This window comes from Hemitrygon akajei, chromosome 10 (genome assembly GCF_048418815.1).
Source record: "Hemitrygon akajei chromosome 10, sHemAka1.3, whole genome shotgun sequence".
Lineage (NCBI taxonomy): Eukaryota > Metazoa > Chordata > Chondrichthyes > Myliobatiformes > Dasyatidae > Hemitrygon > Hemitrygon akajei.
The window spans coordinates 145,300,325-145,320,552 of NC_133133.1; the positions used below are offsets into that span (position 1 = coordinate 145,300,325).

At 40.5% G+C, this 20,228-nt stretch overlaps 1 protein-coding gene across 1 annotated transcript in view; it reads right to left on the reverse strand.

Annotated features, from left to right (window-relative positions):
* Window positions 1-17,445, reverse strand: part of LOC140734770 (ninjurin-2-like) — a 228,060-nt gene extending 210,615 nt beyond the window's left edge. Inside the window, exon 1 of the mRNA XM_073059238.1 lies at window positions 17,279-17,445. Coding sequence (XP_072915339.1) covers window positions 17,279-17,314 — 36 coding nt within the window. The 5' untranslated portion in view covers window positions 17,315-17,445. The remainder of the gene's footprint in view (window positions 1-17,278) is intronic.
* Between the last annotated feature and the right edge of the window lie 2,783 nt (window positions 17,446-20,228).

A 20,228-nucleotide genomic window follows, 5' to 3' on the forward strand; every position in this document is an offset into this window, starting at 1 on the left:
TTACATGAAGACGTCAAGAACAATAGACTGGACTTTTTAGACTTATCAAAGAAAATGGACATTTAGATATTGAAGTTTACAAGAAACCAACCCACACAGATCAGTATCTACAGTTTGACTCTCATCACCCATTAAAACACATTGGGGTTATCAGAGCACTACATCACTGCACCCACCAACATTACAGCTAAAGGCAAGGAGTGCACATATTTGAGAGAGAAGCCTTGAAAGCTTGTGGCTACCCTGACTGGGCCTTCACCAAGACAGCAGCAAAAACCAGCAGGGACATCAGCCCAACAGACAGAGGTGTAAGGAGCAAAGCAGACGGAAAAACACTGTCATCCCATATTTATCTGTAGGTTCAGAGAAACTCAGAAGGATTTTCAACATACACCAAATCCCTGTGTTTTTCAAACCTACAAACACACTCAGACAGAAACTCATCCACCCTGTGGAGCCTACACCCAAACATAAACAGAGCAATATTGTATATGCTATCCAATGCAATGAGAACTCCACAGATCTGTATATCAGTGAGACAAAACAACCACTTCACAAACAATGGCCCAACATAGGAGGACAAACATCTCAGGTCAAGACTCGGCTGTGTATCTACCCCAAAAGGACAAGGGACACACCATCGACGATAACAATGTGCATGTTTTGGACAGGGAGGGCAGGTGGTTTGAAAGAGGGATTAGAGAAGTCATCTTTGTCAAACTGGAAAACCCATCCCTGAACAGAGGGGGTGGGGCATGACATAATCACAATGCAATCCTAACATCTAGCCACAACAATTCACACCTCCATTCATGCAAAGATACAACTAATGACCCTCTCATTACCTCTTAATAACCATCATGTGATTGCTATACCTTTAAACAACTCACAGTTTATAAACCAGAAAACTACCTACCATGGATTAGAACTGAAGAAGCCTCTTGGATGAGTAGCAAAACTTCTTCTAAACACAGCAAGTCCAGGTATCTTGATTTACTACTGCTTGATATAATATTCAAGGATATTGCCCAGAGATTGATTGCTTATTTGGTACTTATACCAAATGCACTAATCTAAATGAACAAAATCTGAATCAAGGTACATCATTAACAAAAGACAAAGATCTCTCTTGTAACTGTGAATCTTAATCTGCCAGTGGTGTACTCTATATCCTCGGGCAAATGAGAAACAGCTACTTTCACAGCCAGGATTACATTGTAGAAAAACAAGCAATTGCCACACATCCTTAATCACAATGGCCATGTTCTGTGATATTATTGAGAGGGCCATGCTTTTGTGCATTTTTTCCAAAGAGCTGAAGTGCACAGCATGCTGAATTCTTTCCTGTCTCTTTTCAAGGATCCAACCCCACGGAGGTCAGTTGTTACATGTGTGAATATAGCCTAGTAGAAGGCATCGGCTCCTGATTGATCTGATATGCTAGTTAGGTAGTTCACAGTAATCCAAAGCATGCTGGTGCTTAAAAAGTTCAGTGAAAGAATCTGAGATGAGCATCAGACATTCAATGCCTGGTTTCATTCCTTTTTGCTCCAGCAAAGTCTGCAAGTTCCTTTAAAATCCTGAATGGAAATGAATGTTAATTCAAGGAAATAAACATGCCTGTGGGAAGAACAGAAAATATTGACTTGAACAAAATGTCCAAAATGCTAAGTAAAATCCAATAGTATGCATTTCTACAAATAAACAAAATATTATCAGGACTATTATCTTAAAGGCAGACATTCAGTGTACTTTTTCACGTAAAGATTATTATTTCATTATAATAACTTATTTTTTTCATTATTTCAGGAGCAAATTCCTGTTAAAAAATAAAATGTCAAACACCGTGTACAGTAGTTAAAAGGCCTTGCAAATTATTATCCCATGGTATAGTGTATAACTGTTTTTCACTTTGGCAAATACCCAAACTCTTTTCAAACATCTCAATTTAGAGAGTGCTAGTCCATACGTTTAAGAACAGTTTTTGAAAAACTGCTTTGTGGGGCTGAGAGGGATAACAAGTCAGCCATGATGGAATGGCAGAGCAAACTTGATGGGCCAAATGGCCTAATTCTGCCACAGTGTCTTATGGTTCTATGGTTTTATTGGCTCATCTATAATCCCACCGCTTAACCATTTTTGATGTGACAGTTGTAAATCAGTAAGACTTCCCAGCTTGTGATAAACCTCATGATCAGTGTAACACTGCTCCCATTGTATCCATCCTTGGAAAACAGTACAGGATACATGATTGGGCTGCAAAACATAAAGTTTGGACTCTGGCTTCAAAGCTTACCTAACATTTTTAGCATATAAAAAGTTAATGTGGATTTTTTCTGCCAATACACATATGTTTGATATAGATCACATCACAGTTTCAAAAAGGGAATCCTCACAGTTCATGGAAAATGTTGCTGCTGTACAGATTTTACCTGACACACAGAAGTAGTTTCTGAGATCCATTGGAAAAGTTATTAACATTCCTTGTGGACGCAAGGAAATATTGGCAAAAGAAAATGTTACTTTAAATTAATGTCATAAATAAACAGGCTATCATTATTCTGAAGTCATTACCAAATGTTCATGCAAAAATTTAGAAGGGTAAACACTGATTATCAGTCGACATGAAAGAACAGATACTGCATTTCAAACTCCATTTGAAAGTGATGTTTCAAATGATCACAACAACGTGTATATTTCCTTTAATATAGCGAAGGGTTGCTGTGAGCTTCATGGGAAAAAAAAAGAAAATGCTATCTAAAGAACAAGTTGTTGGCTTAAGTGCAGAGTTGAAGTGGGGTGGGGATGGTAACAATAAGTTTAGTCAATAAGTAATTTTGGAGGAGGTCCTGAAGGACAAAGATGCAGTGCAAGCCCAGAGAGTCATAGAGTCAAAGTACAGTACAAAAACAGGCCCTTTGGCCCATCTAGTCCAACTGCCTACTCCCATTGACCTGCACTGGCACCATAGCCCTCCATACCCCTACTATACATGTACCTATCTAAACTTAGCTTAAACATTGAAATTGAGCTTACCACTTCTGCTGGCAGCCCATTCATCACTCTCACAACCCTGAGTGAAGAAGTTTCCCCTCATGTTCCCCTTAAACTTCTCACCTTTCACCCTTAACCCTGGTTATAGACTTCTGGTTATAGTCCCACCCAACCTCAGTGGAAAAAGCCTGCTTGCATTTACCCTATAGTTTACCCCTCATAGTTTTGTATACCTCTATCAAATCTCCATTCAATCTTCTATTCCTAACGAATACAGTTCTAACCTATTCAATCTTTCCTTATAACTCAGGTCCTCCAGACCCAGCCACATCCTTGTAAAATTTCTCTGAACTCTTTAAAACTTATTTACATCTTTCCTGTAGGTAGGTGACCAAAACTGCACAAAATACTCCAAATTAGGCCTCACAAACATCTTATACAACTTCAACATAACATCCCATCTCTTGTACTCAATACATTGGTTTATGAAGGCTGATGTGCCAAAAGCTTTCTTTACCACCCTATCTATCTGTGACCCACATTCAATGAATTATGGACCTGTATTCAAAGATCCCTCTGTTTCACCACACTCCTCAGTGCTCTACTGTTCACTGTACAAGACCTACACTGGTTGGACCTACCGAAGTCCAAAACCTCTCACTTGTTTGCATTAAATTCCATCTGCCATTTTTCAGCCCATTTTCCCACCTGTTGCAGATCCCTCTGCAAGCCACAACCGGCTTCCTTACTATCCACTATATTCCCAATCTTGGTGTCATCCACAAATTTGCTGATTCAGTTAACCATATTATCATCCAGATCATTGATATAAACGACAAACAACAAAGGACCCAGCACTGATCCCTGTGGCACTCCACTAGTCACAAGCATCAAGTCAGAGAGGCAACCCTCTACTACCACTCCCTGGCTTTTTTCCACAAAGCCAATGTCTAAACTAATTTACTACCTCACCTTGAATGCCGAGCACTGAACCTTCTTGACCAAACTCCCATAGAGGATCTTGTCAAATAACTTACTAAAATCCACTTAGACAACTCCTACTGCAAGACCTTCATCCACTTTCCTGGTAGCAACCTTGAAAAACTCTACAAGATTGGTTAGACATGATCAACCATGCACAAAGCCAAGCTGACTATCCTTAATCAGTCCATGTCTATCCAAATACTTATATATCCGGTCCTTTAGAATAACTTCCAAAAACATTCCCACAACTGATGTCAGACTCACCGGCCTATAATTTCCTGGTTTATGTTTCAAGCCTTTTTTTAAAATAGCAGAAAAACTTTGGCTATCCTCCAATCTTCTGGTATCTCCCCTGTCACTAAGGATGTTTTAAATATCCCTGCTAGGGCCCCGGCAGTTTCTGCACTTGCTTTCTGCAGGTCCGAGGGAACACCTTGTCAGGCCCTGGGGATTTATCCACCCTGATTTGCCTCAGAGTAGAAAACATCTCCTCCTTTATAATCTGTACAGGGTCCATGAAGTTGATGCTGCTTTGCTTTACTTCTATAGTCTTTGTGTCCATCTCCTGAGTAAATACCAATGCAAAGAATTCATTTAAGTTCTCTCCCATCTGTTTTGGCTCCATACATGGATTACCATTCTGGTCTTTGAGAGGACCAATTTTGTCCCTTGAAATCCTTTTGTTCTTAACATATCTGCAGAACCCCTTAGAATTCTCCTTCACCTTGTCTGCTAGAGCAACTCCATGCCTTATTTTAGTTTTCCCAATTTTTTTCTTAAGTTTTCTCTTGTATTTCTTATACTTCATAAGCACCTCACGTGTTTCTGCTTGCTTATGCCTGTTATGCACCTTCCTCAATATCTCTTTAAAAACCAAGGTTCCCTACATTTGTTTTCTTTCTCTTTTATTCTGACAGGTACATACAAGCTTTGTATTTTCAAAATTCATTTTTGGAGGCCTCCCACTTACCAAGTACAACTTTGCCAGAAAACAACCTGGCCCAATCCACATTTGCCAGATCATTTCTGATACAATCAAAATTGGCCTTTCTTCAATTTAGACTCTCAGCTTACAGACTAGACCGTTTTTTTGTCTATTTACTTTTAAACTAATGGTATTGTGGTCACTGAATGCAAAGTGTACCCCTACACAAACTTCTGTCTTATTCCCTAATAGCAGATCCAGTATTGCATGCTCTCTCGTTGGGACTTCTACATACCGATTAAGGAAACTTTGCTAAACATATTTGGCAAACTCTATCCCATCTAGTCCTTTTACAGGATGGAATTCCCAGACAATGTGGAAAGTTATAATCACCTACGTTAAAAGCCTTATGTTTCTTGCAACAAACTGCAGTCTACAAACTACAAATTTATCCACTAAATCCCTAGGTCTATTGGGTGATCTGTAATATAGCCCTATTAATGTGGTCATACCCTTCTTATTTCTCAGTTCCACCCAACTGAGTTCTCCAGTCTGTTCTGACAGATATTGCCATGACATTTTCCCCCAACTAGTAATGCCCCCTCCTTCTTTAATCCCTCCCTCTTCATCACATCTAAAACAACAGAACCCCAGAATACTGAGCTACCAGTCCTGCCCCTCCTGCAACCAAGTCCCACAATGCTGCAACATCATAATTCCAGGTGTTGATCCATGCCGAGCTCATCCACCTTTCCTATGATACTTCTTGCATTGAAATATACACAGTCCAGGACACCAGTCGCACCATGCTCAACCTTTTGATTCCTGACTTTGTCTGAGGTTTTTTTCCCCTGCAACCCTTTCACTAACTATTCTGGCACTCTGGTTCCCATCCTTATTCTGGTTCCCAACTCTAATTTAAACCCCACCATGCAGCATTAACAAACCTTCCTGCGAGGATATTTACCCCCTCTAGTTCAGGTGCAAAACCCTGGCAGAGAGCCCAGTGATCCAAGAATCTTATGCCCTCCCTCCAGACGTTAGCCACATGTTAAAATGTAAGATCTTCCTAGTTCTGGCCTCACTAGCACATAGCACAGGTAGCAGCCTGAAGATCACAACCTTGGAGGTGCTGCCTTTAACTTAGCACCCAACTCTCTGATCTCCCTTTGCAGAATCTGGTTGCTTGTTCAAGCCACATCATTGCTACCTACATAGACCACAACCTCTGGCTGTTCAACCTTCCACTTAAGAATGCTGAGGACTCGATTCGAGATGTCCTGGACCCTGGCACCCTGGAGGCAACTTGTTATCCAGTAATCATGTTCTCACCCACAGAACCTCCTGTCCACTCTCCTAGCTAACAAATCCCCCGTCACCATAGCATGCCTCTTCTCCCTCCTTCCCTTCTGAGTCACAGAGGCAGACTCAATATCAGAGACTCGACAGCTGTGACTTTCCTCTGTTAGGTAATTTCCCACCCCCGACAGTATCCAGTGTGTTGTTAAGGGGATTGCCACAGGGGTACTCTGCACTGGCTCCTTAACCCCTTTCCCCTTCCTGATTGTCACTCACTTTCCTGTGTCCCACACCTTGGGTGTAAATACCTCTCTATATCCATCACCCCTTCAGCCTGCCAAATGATCCAGGGTTCATCCATTTCCAGCTCCAATTCCTTAACACAGAATGTTAGAAGCTGCAGCTGGATGCACTTCTCACAGTTTAATCGCCAGGGACATCAGAGGTCTCCCTGCCTTCTCATATCCTGCAAGAGCAGCATTCAACTATCCTGCCTGGTATCTCTACTATCCTAGCTGAGCAGATTTAAAGAAGGGAAAGAAAAAAAACTCTACCTCGAGCTTTCCTTTTTTTTGCTTTCTCTGACTGAATTCTCTCTTTGTTGAAGCCTTGAAGAACTAAAGCCTCACCATTCCAAATATGGCCACTGCACTTACCCCTGCTTTCCTTTAATTTGCTCCTGCTAATCAATCCCAAATACCGATGGCCGCTGGTCAGAGCTCCAAATAACCTGCTGCGATCTGCTGCTGCCTTTTTCTACTCAGTCAGTGGACCCGAGTGAAATCCCCTCCTCTCAAAACTTCTGTGGTCCAGATTGGACATTAGGAAGTTGCCATATTGTCCTTGAGGCCATGTGAATTTCCTCCTGGTGCTCTCATTTCACAAGAACACACAAAGAACGGAGCAGGAGTATGCAAACAGCCCCCTTAAACCTGCTCCACCATTCAATGTAATCACAATGCATTTGATATCATCTCCACTTCTATGCCAATTCCTCATAGCTCCCTATACCTCAACCTTTCAGATATTCATCCAAATCCACTTTAAATATGTCAAATGATCTAGCCTCCATCACCCTCAGGGCTAGAGAATTCCAAAGATTCACTACCCTCTGAGAGAAGAAATTTCTATACACCTCAGTTTTAAATGACCAGCCCCTTATTTTGTAGTTACTCCCCTTGTATGTTACTCTCCCATGAGTGATAACACGTCAACATCTCCCCTATCTAGCCTTCTTAGGATCTGATATATTTCAAAAAAATTACCCCCCATTCTTCTATATTCCAAGGAATACAGACCCAAACTGTTCAACCTCTCCAGATGGAACAATTCTATGGATTAGCCCGAGGAATCTGCTTTGCACTGCCTCCAATGCTACCACATCATTTTTTTGGTTAGGTAACAAAAACAGTCCACAGTACTTCAAGGTAACATTTTAATAACCCTGTCTACAACTATAAAAAATTATCTGCATTATACTCCAATCTCTTCACAGCAATGGCTAATATTCTATTTGCATGTTTAACTACTTGTTTAGACCTGCCTACTAACATTTTGTGATTGATGTACTAGAAAACCAAGCTCCCTCTGAAACTCATTCATTTGCTGTCACTTTCCATTGGGTTAATAATCACATTTTGATTCCTCTTTTCAAAGTACATGACCTCACACATCCCCACATTAAACTCACTTTGGCCAGTTTTCACTGGATCCTGATGTCCTCATCACAGTCTGTCCTTCCATCTATTTCTTTATTATTAGCAAACTTAGTTTGTTCCCTCCGATATCCCAAAAAAAGTGCTGATTGGTACCTAATTTTAAGTACTACAAATTACCTCCAGTGTAAGTGGTAATAAGACACTCAGGATAGAGTTGATGAGCATATGAATGAAAATAGCTCATAGAGAACATAGAACATAGAATAGTACAGCACATTACAGGCCCTACAGCCCACAATGTTATGCCCACCCTCAAACCCTGCCTCCCATATAACCCCCCACCTTAAATTCCTCCATATACCTGTCTAGTAGTCTCTTAAACTTCACTAGTGTGTCTGCCTCCACCACTGACTCAGGCAGTGCATTCCACGCACCAACCACTCTCTGAGTGAAAAACCTTCCTCTAATATCCCCCTTGAACTTCCCTCCCCTTACCTTAAAGCCATGTCCTCTTGTATTGAGCAGTGGTGCCCTGGGGAAGAGGTGCTGGCTGTCCACTCTATCTATTCCTCTTAATATCTTGTATACCACTATCATGTCTCCTCTCATCCTCCTTCTCTCCAGAGAGTAAAGCCCTAGCTCCCGTAATCTCTGATCATAATCCATACTCTCTAAACCAGGCAGCATCCTGGTAAATCTCCTCTGTACCCTTTCCAATGCTTCCACATCCTTCCTATAGTGAGGCAACCAGAACTGGACACAGTACTCCAAGTGTGGCCTAACCAGAGTTTTATACAGCTGCATCATTACATCGCATCTCTTAAACTCTATCCCTCGACTTATGAAAGCTAACACCCCATAAGCTTTCTTAACTACCCCATCTACCTGTGAGGCAACTTTCAGGGATCTGTGGACCAGATCCCTCTGCTCCTCCACACTCCCAAGTATGCTGCCATTTACTTTGTACTCTGCCTTGGAGTTTGTCCTTCCAAAGTGTACCACCTCACACTTCTCCTGGTTCAATTCCATCTGCCACTTCTCAGCCCACTTCTGCATCCTATCAATGTCTCTCTGCAATCTTCAACAATCCTCTATCTACAACACCACCAACCTTTGTGTCATCTGCAAATTTGCCAACCCACCCTTCTACCCCTGCATCCAGGTTGTTAATAAAAATCACAAGTAGTAGAGGTCCCAGAACAGATCCTTGTGGGACACCACTAGTCACAACCCTCCAATCTGAATGTACTCCCTCCACCACGACCCTCTGCCTTCTGCAGGCAAGCCAATTCTGAATCCATCTGGCCAAACTTCCCTGGATCCCATGCCTTCTGACTTTCTGAATAAGCTTACCGTGTGGAAGCAATGAAGGCATACTTGAGAGGTCAGATAATAAGTTATACTTCTAAAATTAAGAAGGAATATATGATAGAAATAGATCAATAGAATTAGAAAAAGAATCCCAAAGAAATATGACAGAAGAAAAATGAAGCCAACTTATTAACAAGAAATTACAATATAATACGCTCCAAACATATCGAACAGAAAAAGCATTTATGAGAACTAAACAAAGATATTATGAACTAGGTGAAAGATTACATAAAGTTCTTGCATGGCAGCTAAAAACAGATCAGACTTCTAAAACAATAAATGCAATTCGAACAAGAGTAAATAAAATTACTTATAAACCTTTAGAAATTAATGAAGCTTTTAAGAATTTTTATTCTGAGTTGTACAAATCAGAATCACAAAATGATAATGTCAAGATAGAAAGGTTTTTATCACAAATAACTCTTCCAAAATTAAATACGGAAGAACAGAAGGGATTAGATATGCCTTTTACATTGAAAGAGGTCGAAGAAGCCCTAGGATCACTTCAAAGTAATAAGTCTCCAGGACAAGATGGTTTTCCGCCTGAATTCTATAAAAAGTTTAAAGATTTATTAATTCCTCCTCTTATGGAGTTAATACACCAAGCGGAAAGAACGCATAAACTTCCAGAATCTTTTTCGACAGCTATTTTAATAGTATTGCCAAAAAAAGATAGAGATCCTTTAAAGCCATCATCATATAGACCGATTTCTTTATTAAATACTGATTATAATAATAGCAAAAATCTTATCTAATAGATTATCTAAATGCTTACCAAAATTAGTACATATGGATCAAACAGGATTTATTAAAAATAGACAATCAGCAGATAAGGTAACTCGCTTACTTAGTATAATTCATTTAGCACAGAAGAGGGAGGAAATGAACGTGGCAGTTGCTTTAGATGCAGAAAAAGCATTTGATAGATTGGAGTGGGATTTTTTATTTAAGGTATTGGAAAAATATGGATTAGGAGTATCTTTTATAAAATGGATTAAAACCTTAAATACTAATCCCAAAGCTAAAGTAGTGACAAATGGTCAAATTTCAACACCATTTCAGTTAACAAGGTCAACTAGGCAAGGTTGTCCATTATCACCTGCTTTATTTGTGTTGGCGATAGAGCCATAGCTGAATTGATTAGAATGGACCCAGATATTAAGGGTTTTAGAGTTAACCAGGAAGAATTCAAGATTAACTTATTTGCTGATGATGTTCTGCTTTATCTAACAAACCCATTGCAATCGTTGCGTAAATTATCCTATAGATTAGAAGAATATGGGAAAATATCAGGTTATAAAATAAATTGGGATAAAAGTGAAATTTTACCTCTTACTAAAGGAGACTATAATCAATGTCGATTAATAACTCAATTTAGATGGCCGGCAAATGGTATAAAATATTTAGGTACAAGAGTGGATAATGATATAAAGAACATATACAAATTAAATTACTTACCACTATTGAAAAAAATTCAAGAAGATCTTGATAAATGGATGGTATTACCAATAACATTAGTAGGTAGAGTAAATACCATTAAAATGAATATATTCCCTACATTACAATACTTATTTCAATCACTACCAATACAATTACCCCAAAAGTTTTTTCAAGAGCTGAATAAATATGTGAGGAAGTTTCTTTGGAAAGGTAAGATGTCAAGAATATCGTTGGAAAAATTGACATGGAAATTTGAGCTAGGAGGGTTACAACTTCCAAATTTTAAGAATTATAAAGCAAATCAACTTAGATTTATTGCATCTTTTTTTGAGAAAGATAAACCGGCATGGATCAGAATAGAACTAGATAAAATAGGAGAAAACATACCAGAAGACTTTATATATAAATGGGAATCTAATTGGATACGGGAAAAGAAAGAATCTCCTATATTAAAACATTTGATTGATTTATGGAATAAGATAAATGTTGACGATGAGACAAAGAAATCCTTATTAGCAAAGAGATCTTTAATTCAAAATAGACTTATTCCTTTTACAATGGATAATCAACTTTTATATAATTGGTTTCAAAAAGGGATTAGATATATAGGAGATTGTTTTGAAGGAGGTATATTAATGTCATTTGATCAATTAAAGAATAAATATAAAGTATCAAACAACACTCTTTTTTGTTACTTTCAACTAAGGGCTTATTTAAGAGAAAAGTTAGGTCAAACAATGTTATTACCGAAACCCAATGAAATAGAAACTTTAATTCAAAAAGGAAAGATTAAAAAATTTATCTCTTGTATGTATAATTTGATTCAAAAACAGGCAATTAAACAAGGAGTCCATAAGTCAAGACAAAAATGGGAAAGTGATTTGAATATCAAAATTGAAGAAAAAAACTGGTCAAGACCATGTCTTGAGAGTATGACAAATACAATAAATGTTCGATTAAGATTAGTGCAGTACAATTTTTTACATCAACTATATATTACACCACAAAAAATAAATTAATTAAACCCAAATTTATCTGATCAGTGTTTCCGACGTAACCAAGAAATTGGTACTTTTTTACATTCTACTTGGTCTTGTTCTAAAATTCAACCTTTTTGGACAAATTTAAGAGTTTTACTGGAACAAATTATTGGAATACAACTTCCACACAACCCAATATTACTTTTACTAGGTAATATTGAAGGGATAAAACCGATACCCAAATTGAATAAATATCAGAAAGAATTTATAAAAATTGCATTGGCAGTAGCCAAAAAAGCTATTGCAGTGACTTGGAAATCGGATACATATCTAAGTATAGATTGTTGGAAGAACAAAATTTATGGCTGTATTCCACTTGAAAAAATTACTTATAATTTAAGAGATAAATATGAAACATTTTTGAAAATTTGGCGCCCTTATTTACAAAAGACGGGATTAAATATATAGGTGCTCCGAAGATGAAATAATTGGTTACTTGGGGAAAGAAATAAATATATATACTAAAGTTATTACGAACTCCATGGAGCATGTGGGGACCCTCCAATATCCAGGCATTCCTTTTTTTTTTCTTTCTTTCTTACTTTTTTAATAGGGATGTTAGGGGGGAGGGGTTAAGGGGAGGGGGGCTGGGTAACTGGGTAACATTTTTTTTTAATACACTTTTATTCTGTAACTATTTGAAAACAATAAAAAAAAATTTTTTAAAAAAAGCTTACCATGTGGAACCTTGTCAAATGCCTTACTAAAATCCATGTAGAACACATCCACTGCACTACCCTCATCTATATGCCTGGTCACCTCCTCAAAGAACTCTAACAGGCTTGTTAGACACGATCTGCCCTTCACAAGGCCATGCCGACTGTCCCTGATCAGACCATGATTCTCTAAATGCCCACAGATTCTATCTCTAAGAATCTTTTCCAACAGCTTTCCTACCACAGACACAAGGCTCATTGGTCTATAATTACCCAGACTATCCCTACTACCTTTTTTTGAACAAGGGGACAACATTCGCCTCCCTCCAATCCTCTGGTACCATTCCCATGGACAACGAGGACATAAAGATCCTAGCCAGAGGCTCAGCAATCTCTTCCCTCACATCGTGGAGCAGCCTGGGGAATATTCCGTCAGGCCCCGAGGACTTATCCATCCTAATGTATTTTAACAACTCCAACACCTCCTCTCCCTTAATATCAACATGCTCCAGAACATTGACCTCACTCATATTGTCCTCACCGTCACAAGTTCCCTCTCAGTGGTGAATACTGAAGAGAAGTATTCATTGAGGACCGCGCTCACTTCCACAGTCTTCAGGCACATCTTCCCACCTTTATCTCATTTTGGTCCTACCTTCACTCTGGTCATCATTTTGTTCTTCACATAATTGAAGAATGCCTTGGGGTTTTCCCTTACCCTACTCACCAAGGCCTTCTCATGCCCCCTTCTTGCTCTTCTCAGCCCCTTCTTAAGCTACTTTCTTGCTACCCTATATTCCTCAATAGACCCATCTGATCCTTGCTTCCCAAACCTCATGTATGCTGCCTTCTTCCACCTGACTAGATTTTCCACCTCATTTGTCACCCATAGTTCCTTCATGCCAGCATTCTTTACCTTCCTCACTGGAACAAATTTATCCCTAACAAGAGATCCTGCAAGAGATCCTTAAACATCGATCACATGTCCATAGTACATTTCCCTGCAAAAACATCATCCCAATTCACACCCGCAAGTTCTAGCCTTTTAGCCTCATAATTTGCCCTTCTCCAATTGAAAATTTTTCTGTCCTCTCTGATTCTATCCTTTTCCATGATAATGCTAAAGGACAGGGAGCGGTGGTCACACTCCCCCAGATGCTCACCCACTGAGAGATCTGTGACCTGACCCAGTTCATTACCTAATACTAGATCTAGTATGGCATTCCCCCTAGTTCGCCTGTCAACATACTGTGACAGGAATCCATCCTGGACACACTTAACAAAATTTGCCCCATCTAAACCCTTGGAACTAATCAGGTGCCAATCAATATTAGGGAAGTTAAAGTCACCCATGATAACAACACTTATTTTTGCACCTTTCCAAAATCTGCCTCCCAATCTACTCCTCAGCATCTCTGCTGCTGTCAGGGGGCCTATAGAATACCCCTCATAGAGTAACTGCTCCTTTCCTGTTCCTGACTTCCACCCATACTGACTCAAAAGAGGATCCTGCTACATTACCCACCCTTTCTGTAGCTGTAATAGTATCCCTGACCAGTAATGCCACCCATTCTCCCCCTCCCCCCCCATCTCTTTTAAAGCACTGAAATCCAGGAATATTGAGAATCTACTCCTGCCCTGGTGCCAGCCAAGTCTCTGTAATGGCCACATCATAATTCCATGTATGTATCCAAGCTCTCAGTTCATCACCTTTGTTCCTGATGCTTCTTGTATTGAAGTACACATACTTTAGCCCTTCTACCTTACTACCTTTACACCCTTTATTCTGCTTCTCTTTCCTCAAAGCCTCTCTATATGTTAGATCTGGCTTTACTCCATGCACTTCTTTCACTGCTCTATCGCTCCGGGTCCCAACTCCCTTGCAAATTAGTTTAAACCCTCCCGAACCATGCTAGCAAACCTACCTGCAAGGATATTGCTCCCCCTCGAGTTCAGGTGCAAACCATCCAATCTGTACAGGTCCCACCTTCCCCAGAAGAGATCCCAATGATCCAAAAATCTAAAACCCTGCCCCTTGCACCAACTCCTCAGCCACGCATTCAACTGCCATCTCCTCCAATTCTTACCATCACTATCACGTAGTACTGGCAGCAATCCTGAGAACACCACCCTTGAGGTCCTGTTCTTCAGCCTTCTGCCTAGTTCCCGAAACTCACACTTTAGGACCTCATCCCTCTTCCTGCCTATGTCATTGGTTCCAACATATATCACGACTTCTGGTTGCTTTCCCTCTCGTACCAGGATGTCATGCACCCGGTCAGAGACATCCCGGACCCTGGCACCCAGGAGGCAACAAACCATGCGGGTTTCCTTCTCACATCCACAAAATTTTCTGTCTGCTCCCCTGACTATAGAGTCTCCAATGATGACAGCTCTCCTCTTCTCCGTCCCATCCTTCTGCACCACAGGGTCAGACTCAGTGCCAGAGGCCCTGCCACCGTGGCTCACACCTGGTCGGTTGTCCCCACCAACAGTATCCAGGACAGTAAACTTATTATTCAGGGGAATGGCTATGGGGGGTTCTCCACTATCTGTCTACTCACTTTCGCTTTACCCCCTCTGACTGTCACCCAACGACCTGTTTCCGGCAGCCTAGGTGTGACTACTTCCCTGTAGCTCTCATCTATGACTGCCTCATTCTCCCTTATGAGTCGAAGCTGCTGCTCCAGATTCCTCACACGGTCCTCCAGATCGCTCAGCCACATGGATTTCTGGCAGATGTGACTCTGCAGGAGAAGGGAGTTCCCGCAAGACTGCCACATCACCGTCTCAGGAGGCATTGTAAAGACTAACTGGGAACAAGCTCATTTTCCACCTCTTCTCATTGAAGCTTCTCTAGTCGATGCCCCACTCCTTCAATGGCCGCTCTCCACAGGCCACTCCATTTGAGCTACCCCTCTATTTATTTGTTTGAGCTTTTCAAATTGCTTGGTCACCTGACCTCGATTGCCCAATCAGCTGCTTTCTGCTGAGCTATTCAAATCTCAATTGACTTGATTGCACAGTCCAACTACCAAAACTACCAGAATCTCTCAAGTCAAAGCCTCAAAGCTTCATTGGCCCACTCACTCACTGGCCACTTTTGAAGGAGTGAGGGAATAGGACTCATGGATTCCTTTGTGAGCGCTTACAATGAAAGTATATAATATGTGAAATTGTAAACAAAGATTTTAAGTGGAACAACTTATTTGAGGATCCATGTCACCTTCATGGTGTATGCTGGCAACAATGGAACCCAAGTGTAGAGGAAAGACAAGTTCCCATGTAGAGACAACAAACTGAATTTATACATAGGTATTCCAGTGGCTCAACCAAGCAACAATGTGAGATGAAAACATTCTCAAAACTAGGCCCAGCAATAAGCACTAAGGAGGGTTCTAGCACAGGTGAACTGGAATCCCTGAGCCTACCCATTAACCAAGTTAAATAACAATTAACCAATTAAGGTGCTCTAGAAACCTCAGAGCCCAATGCTTTTCTGTTTGCCACACAGGCCCCAGGAGAGTTCATTATAATCTAACAGAGCCATTAATTACTCTAAGATGGTCTTTCAGCATGTTAACTGATATTTTACATAACATCCAGGATATCCCTTGAAACATAAACAAAACTAAATTTTGTTTTTCAAAAACAAAATACTGCAATCTTGTGTTCTTAGCTTTATCCCAGGGTGAAAGCCCCCTTGCAAAATGATACATCAGAAAAATGTACATCATGAATTCGAGACCTTCACACATAACCATAGGATTAGAATTCCATTCATAATAGCACGAAATCCGGGATCAATATCCCAATTTTTGTTTGTGTGTAGGTTAAGCACAGGGACGCATTCTGCTAAATTGAAACCCAGGCTGATGCAGAGAAGATTTTCGAATTCATGGTATCACACAACATTCAGTCTCCCAGACAAATCAATTATTGACTGTGTCAATAATCAACGGCAACCGATATCGATGTTTGGGGGGAGGGAATGAAATCACCCGGAGAACGCAACTGCTCCAAAAAGACCTTCGATGGCCTTAGTGTAAAGTTAATATTCGCAGATATTCTGATTTGCAATCATGATTGAATACCTAGTTTCAATTCATCAATCTATACCAATTGTGAAATTCCGTACTGGCAATCAATCAGAAAGAAATGGGGCAAATGAACCTTCAAACTCAATAAAACATGGAAATAAAAGCACGAGATGAGTTCCCATTTCCGACCCTTTCTTAAATTTAGCCTCAAATTTTAATTGATCTATACACGACGTCCCATCGTGACAAATTCCCATGTGTAAACTGTAGCTACGGATAAATTCCACGCGCCAAATGAAGACTAATTTGCCCAAGTCAGTCGGGGCACGACTTAACACCGTCATCATATTTAATCTGTTCATTTCGCTGCTGACGAGAGAAGTGCTGGGGAAAGCAAGAGAGTTTGGCGAAGTGCTAATAAAAATATTTCACTGAAATTATCCAGTAGTTTTCTGAGCTTATTTAAAACTTTAAAGAGAAGGGAAATCACAATCACCGTTAATACCACAAGAAAAAAAAACTTTGTTCAAAACGATATCTTACACAAGGCAGATAATATATAACAGTGTGCTGGGGGGTATTAATGCCACGTAGTCAGACCAGAACCCTGTAAAAGAGGAAAGCTAAATACAGTGCACGAGTGGCAAGAACTGATTATTTCTTTCCTAATATTCATATTACCCCCGATCCCCCTTCATACCCAACCAGGCAGCGGGTGCTCGTTGATTGGAACTTGCAGTGTGGCGTGGGCTTACAAATTACAGTGATGACATCTTTCATATCGGTGATAGATTCAACAACTGCAAGGAATAGACCGAAAGGATAAACAAACGCACTGAGTGAGCGATACAGGGTGCCGATCTGTACTCACTGCGCGCTCACGGTACCCAGCTGTCGAAGTGCTCATCGTTTCTTGGTTTTCGTTTATTTCCCCCAGTGATCAGTCAAAAAGTCCGTGAGAGAATTCGGTGAAATCCCTCTGACCGTCCAGGCGATGGATGGAGAGCCGGCTCTTTGTGATTGATAACATGGTCAACAGGGGGCGATTCTCGGGAGGGAAGAGGAGGGGGATATACTGGAAGAAAGTATACATTTTGACGGAGGTTTAGGAAGTGTGTAACTGAAAAATAATCTAAACAAATTTAGTTATACCATTGAACCAGGGACATAGTTCGAATGACAGCTGGAAAATCTAAGGAAATTAAAGAGTAGATCTCTGTAACTAAGGGTGAAGTTACTGTATGTCCAGAATCACAACTCGTTCACAGATGTTCTTCAGGGGAAGATATCTCCAATTCTCATCTGGTCTGGCCTATAGAGATGGCTTCAATCTCACCGATGGTGATAATCTTAGACCATAAGACATAGGAGCAGAATTGGGCCACTCAGCCCATCAAGACAACACCACAGTTTCATCACGGCTGATCTGGAACTCGTTCAACCCCATACACCTGCCCTCTCACCATATCCCTTGATGTCCTAACCCATCAGGTAACTATCAACTTTGAATATACCGATGGAGTTGGCCTACACTGCAATCTGTGGCAGAGCATTCCAGAGATCCACCACTCTTTGACTTAAAAAAAATTCCTCTTTACTTCTGTTCTAAAAGGTTACCCCTCAATTTTGGGGCTGTACCCTCCAGTACTGCATGCTCCCACTAGAGGAAACATCCTCTCCACATCCACCTTATCTAGTCCTTTCAATATTCGGTAGGTTTCAATGAGATCCCCACGCATTCTTCTAAATTCCAGTGAGTACAGGCCCAAAGCTGCCAAACACTCCTCATATGTTAAACCCTTCATTCCCAAAATCATCCTCATGAACCTCCTCTGGACTTTCTCCAATGACAACACATCCTTTCTGAGATAACGGGTCCACAACTGTTAACAATACTCCAAGTGCAGACTGACTGGTGTCTTATCTCCTTTTTTTTTCTATTCCTCTTAAATTAAATGCCAACATTGCACTTGCCTTCTTTACCACAGACTCAACTTGTGAATTAACCTTTTGGGAGCCTTGGATGAGGACTCCTAAGTCCCTTTGTACCTCTGATGTTTGAATTTTCTCCCCATTTAGATAATAGTCTGCACTATTGTTCTGCTTACCAAAATGCATTTTCATGCATTTCCCAACACTGTCTTCCATCTGTCACTTTGTTGCCCATTCTTCCAATTTGTCTAAGTCCTGCTGCAATCATATTGCTTCCTCAGCACTACCTACCCCTCCACCTATCTTCATATCATCTGCAGACTTTGCCACAAAGCCATCAATTCCACTATCTAAATCATTGACAAATAATGTGAAAAGTAGCAGTCCCTATACTGTCCCCTGAGCAACAGCACTAGTTACTGGCAGCCAACCAGAAAAAGCCCCTTTATTCCCATTCACTGCCTTCTGCCTGTCAGTCATTCCTCTATCCATGCCAGTATATTTCCCGTAACACCATAGGATTTTATCTTGTTAAGCAACCTCATGTGAGGCACCTTATCAAATGCCTTCTGAAAATCTGAGTAAATGACATCTACTGCCGCTGCTTTGTCCACGCTGCTTGTAACTTTCTCAAAGAATTCTAACAGATTTGTCAGGCAAGATTTCCCTTTACAGAACACATGCTGACTTTGACTTATTTTATCACTAGTCTCCAAGTACCTAAAACCTCATCCTTAATAATGGACTCCAACACTTTCCCAACCACTGAGATTAGGTTAACTGACCTATACTGTAATTTCCTCTCTTTTGTCTTCCTCCCTTCTTAAAGAGTGGAGTGACTTTTGCAGTTTTCCAGTCCTTTGGGACCATGCCCGAATCAATTGATCCTTGAAAGATCATGACCAATGCATCCGTTATCTCTTCAGCAACCTCTTTCAGGACTCTGGGACGTAGCCCATCTAGCCCAGGTGACTTATCCACCTTAAGACCTTTCAGTTTACCTATAACTTTTTCCTTTGAAATAACAATAACTCCCGTTCCCTGACACTCACCTACCTCTGGCATACAGCTAGCATCTTCCACAGTAAGAGACTGAAGCAAAGTACTTATTAAGTTCATCTGCCATTTCTTTGTTCCCCATTCCAACCTCATCAGCATAATTTCCAGTGGTCCAATATCAACTCTCACCTCCCTTTTATTATTTATATAACTGAAAAAACTTTTAGTATTCTGCTTTATATTATTGGCTAGTTTGTCCTCATATTTCATCTTTTCCCTTCTTATAGCTTTTTTTAGTTGCCCTTTGTTGGATTTTAAGAGCTTCCCAATTTCCCACTCACTTTTGCTACTTTATATGCCCTTTCCTTGGCTTTTATTCAGTCCTTAACTTCCCTTGTCAGCCATGGTTGCCTAGTCCTGCCATTTGAGAACAACTTCTTCTGTGGGACACATCTATCCTGCCAACTATCCTTGTGAACTATTCTCTTAAAATTCAGCCACCTCTGCTCTGCCGTCATCCTCACCAGTATCCTCCTCCAATCCACCCGGGCAAGCTCCTGTCTCATGCCGCTGTAATTCCCTTTAATCCGTTGTGATACTGATACATGTAACTTATGCTTCTCCCTCTCAAATTGCAGTATGAATTCATCAATATATGATCACTGCCTCCTAAGGGTTCCTTTACGTTAAGCTGACTAATGAAACTGGGTTACAACACAATACACACTCTGAGATAGCCTTTCTCCAAGTAGGTTTGAGCACAAAGTGCTCTAAAAAGCCATTTAATAGTCATTCAACAAATCCCCTCTCTTGCGATCTGACTCCCAATCCTTCTGCATATTGAAATCCCCCATTACAATTCTGACATTAACCTTAGTACATGCCCTTTC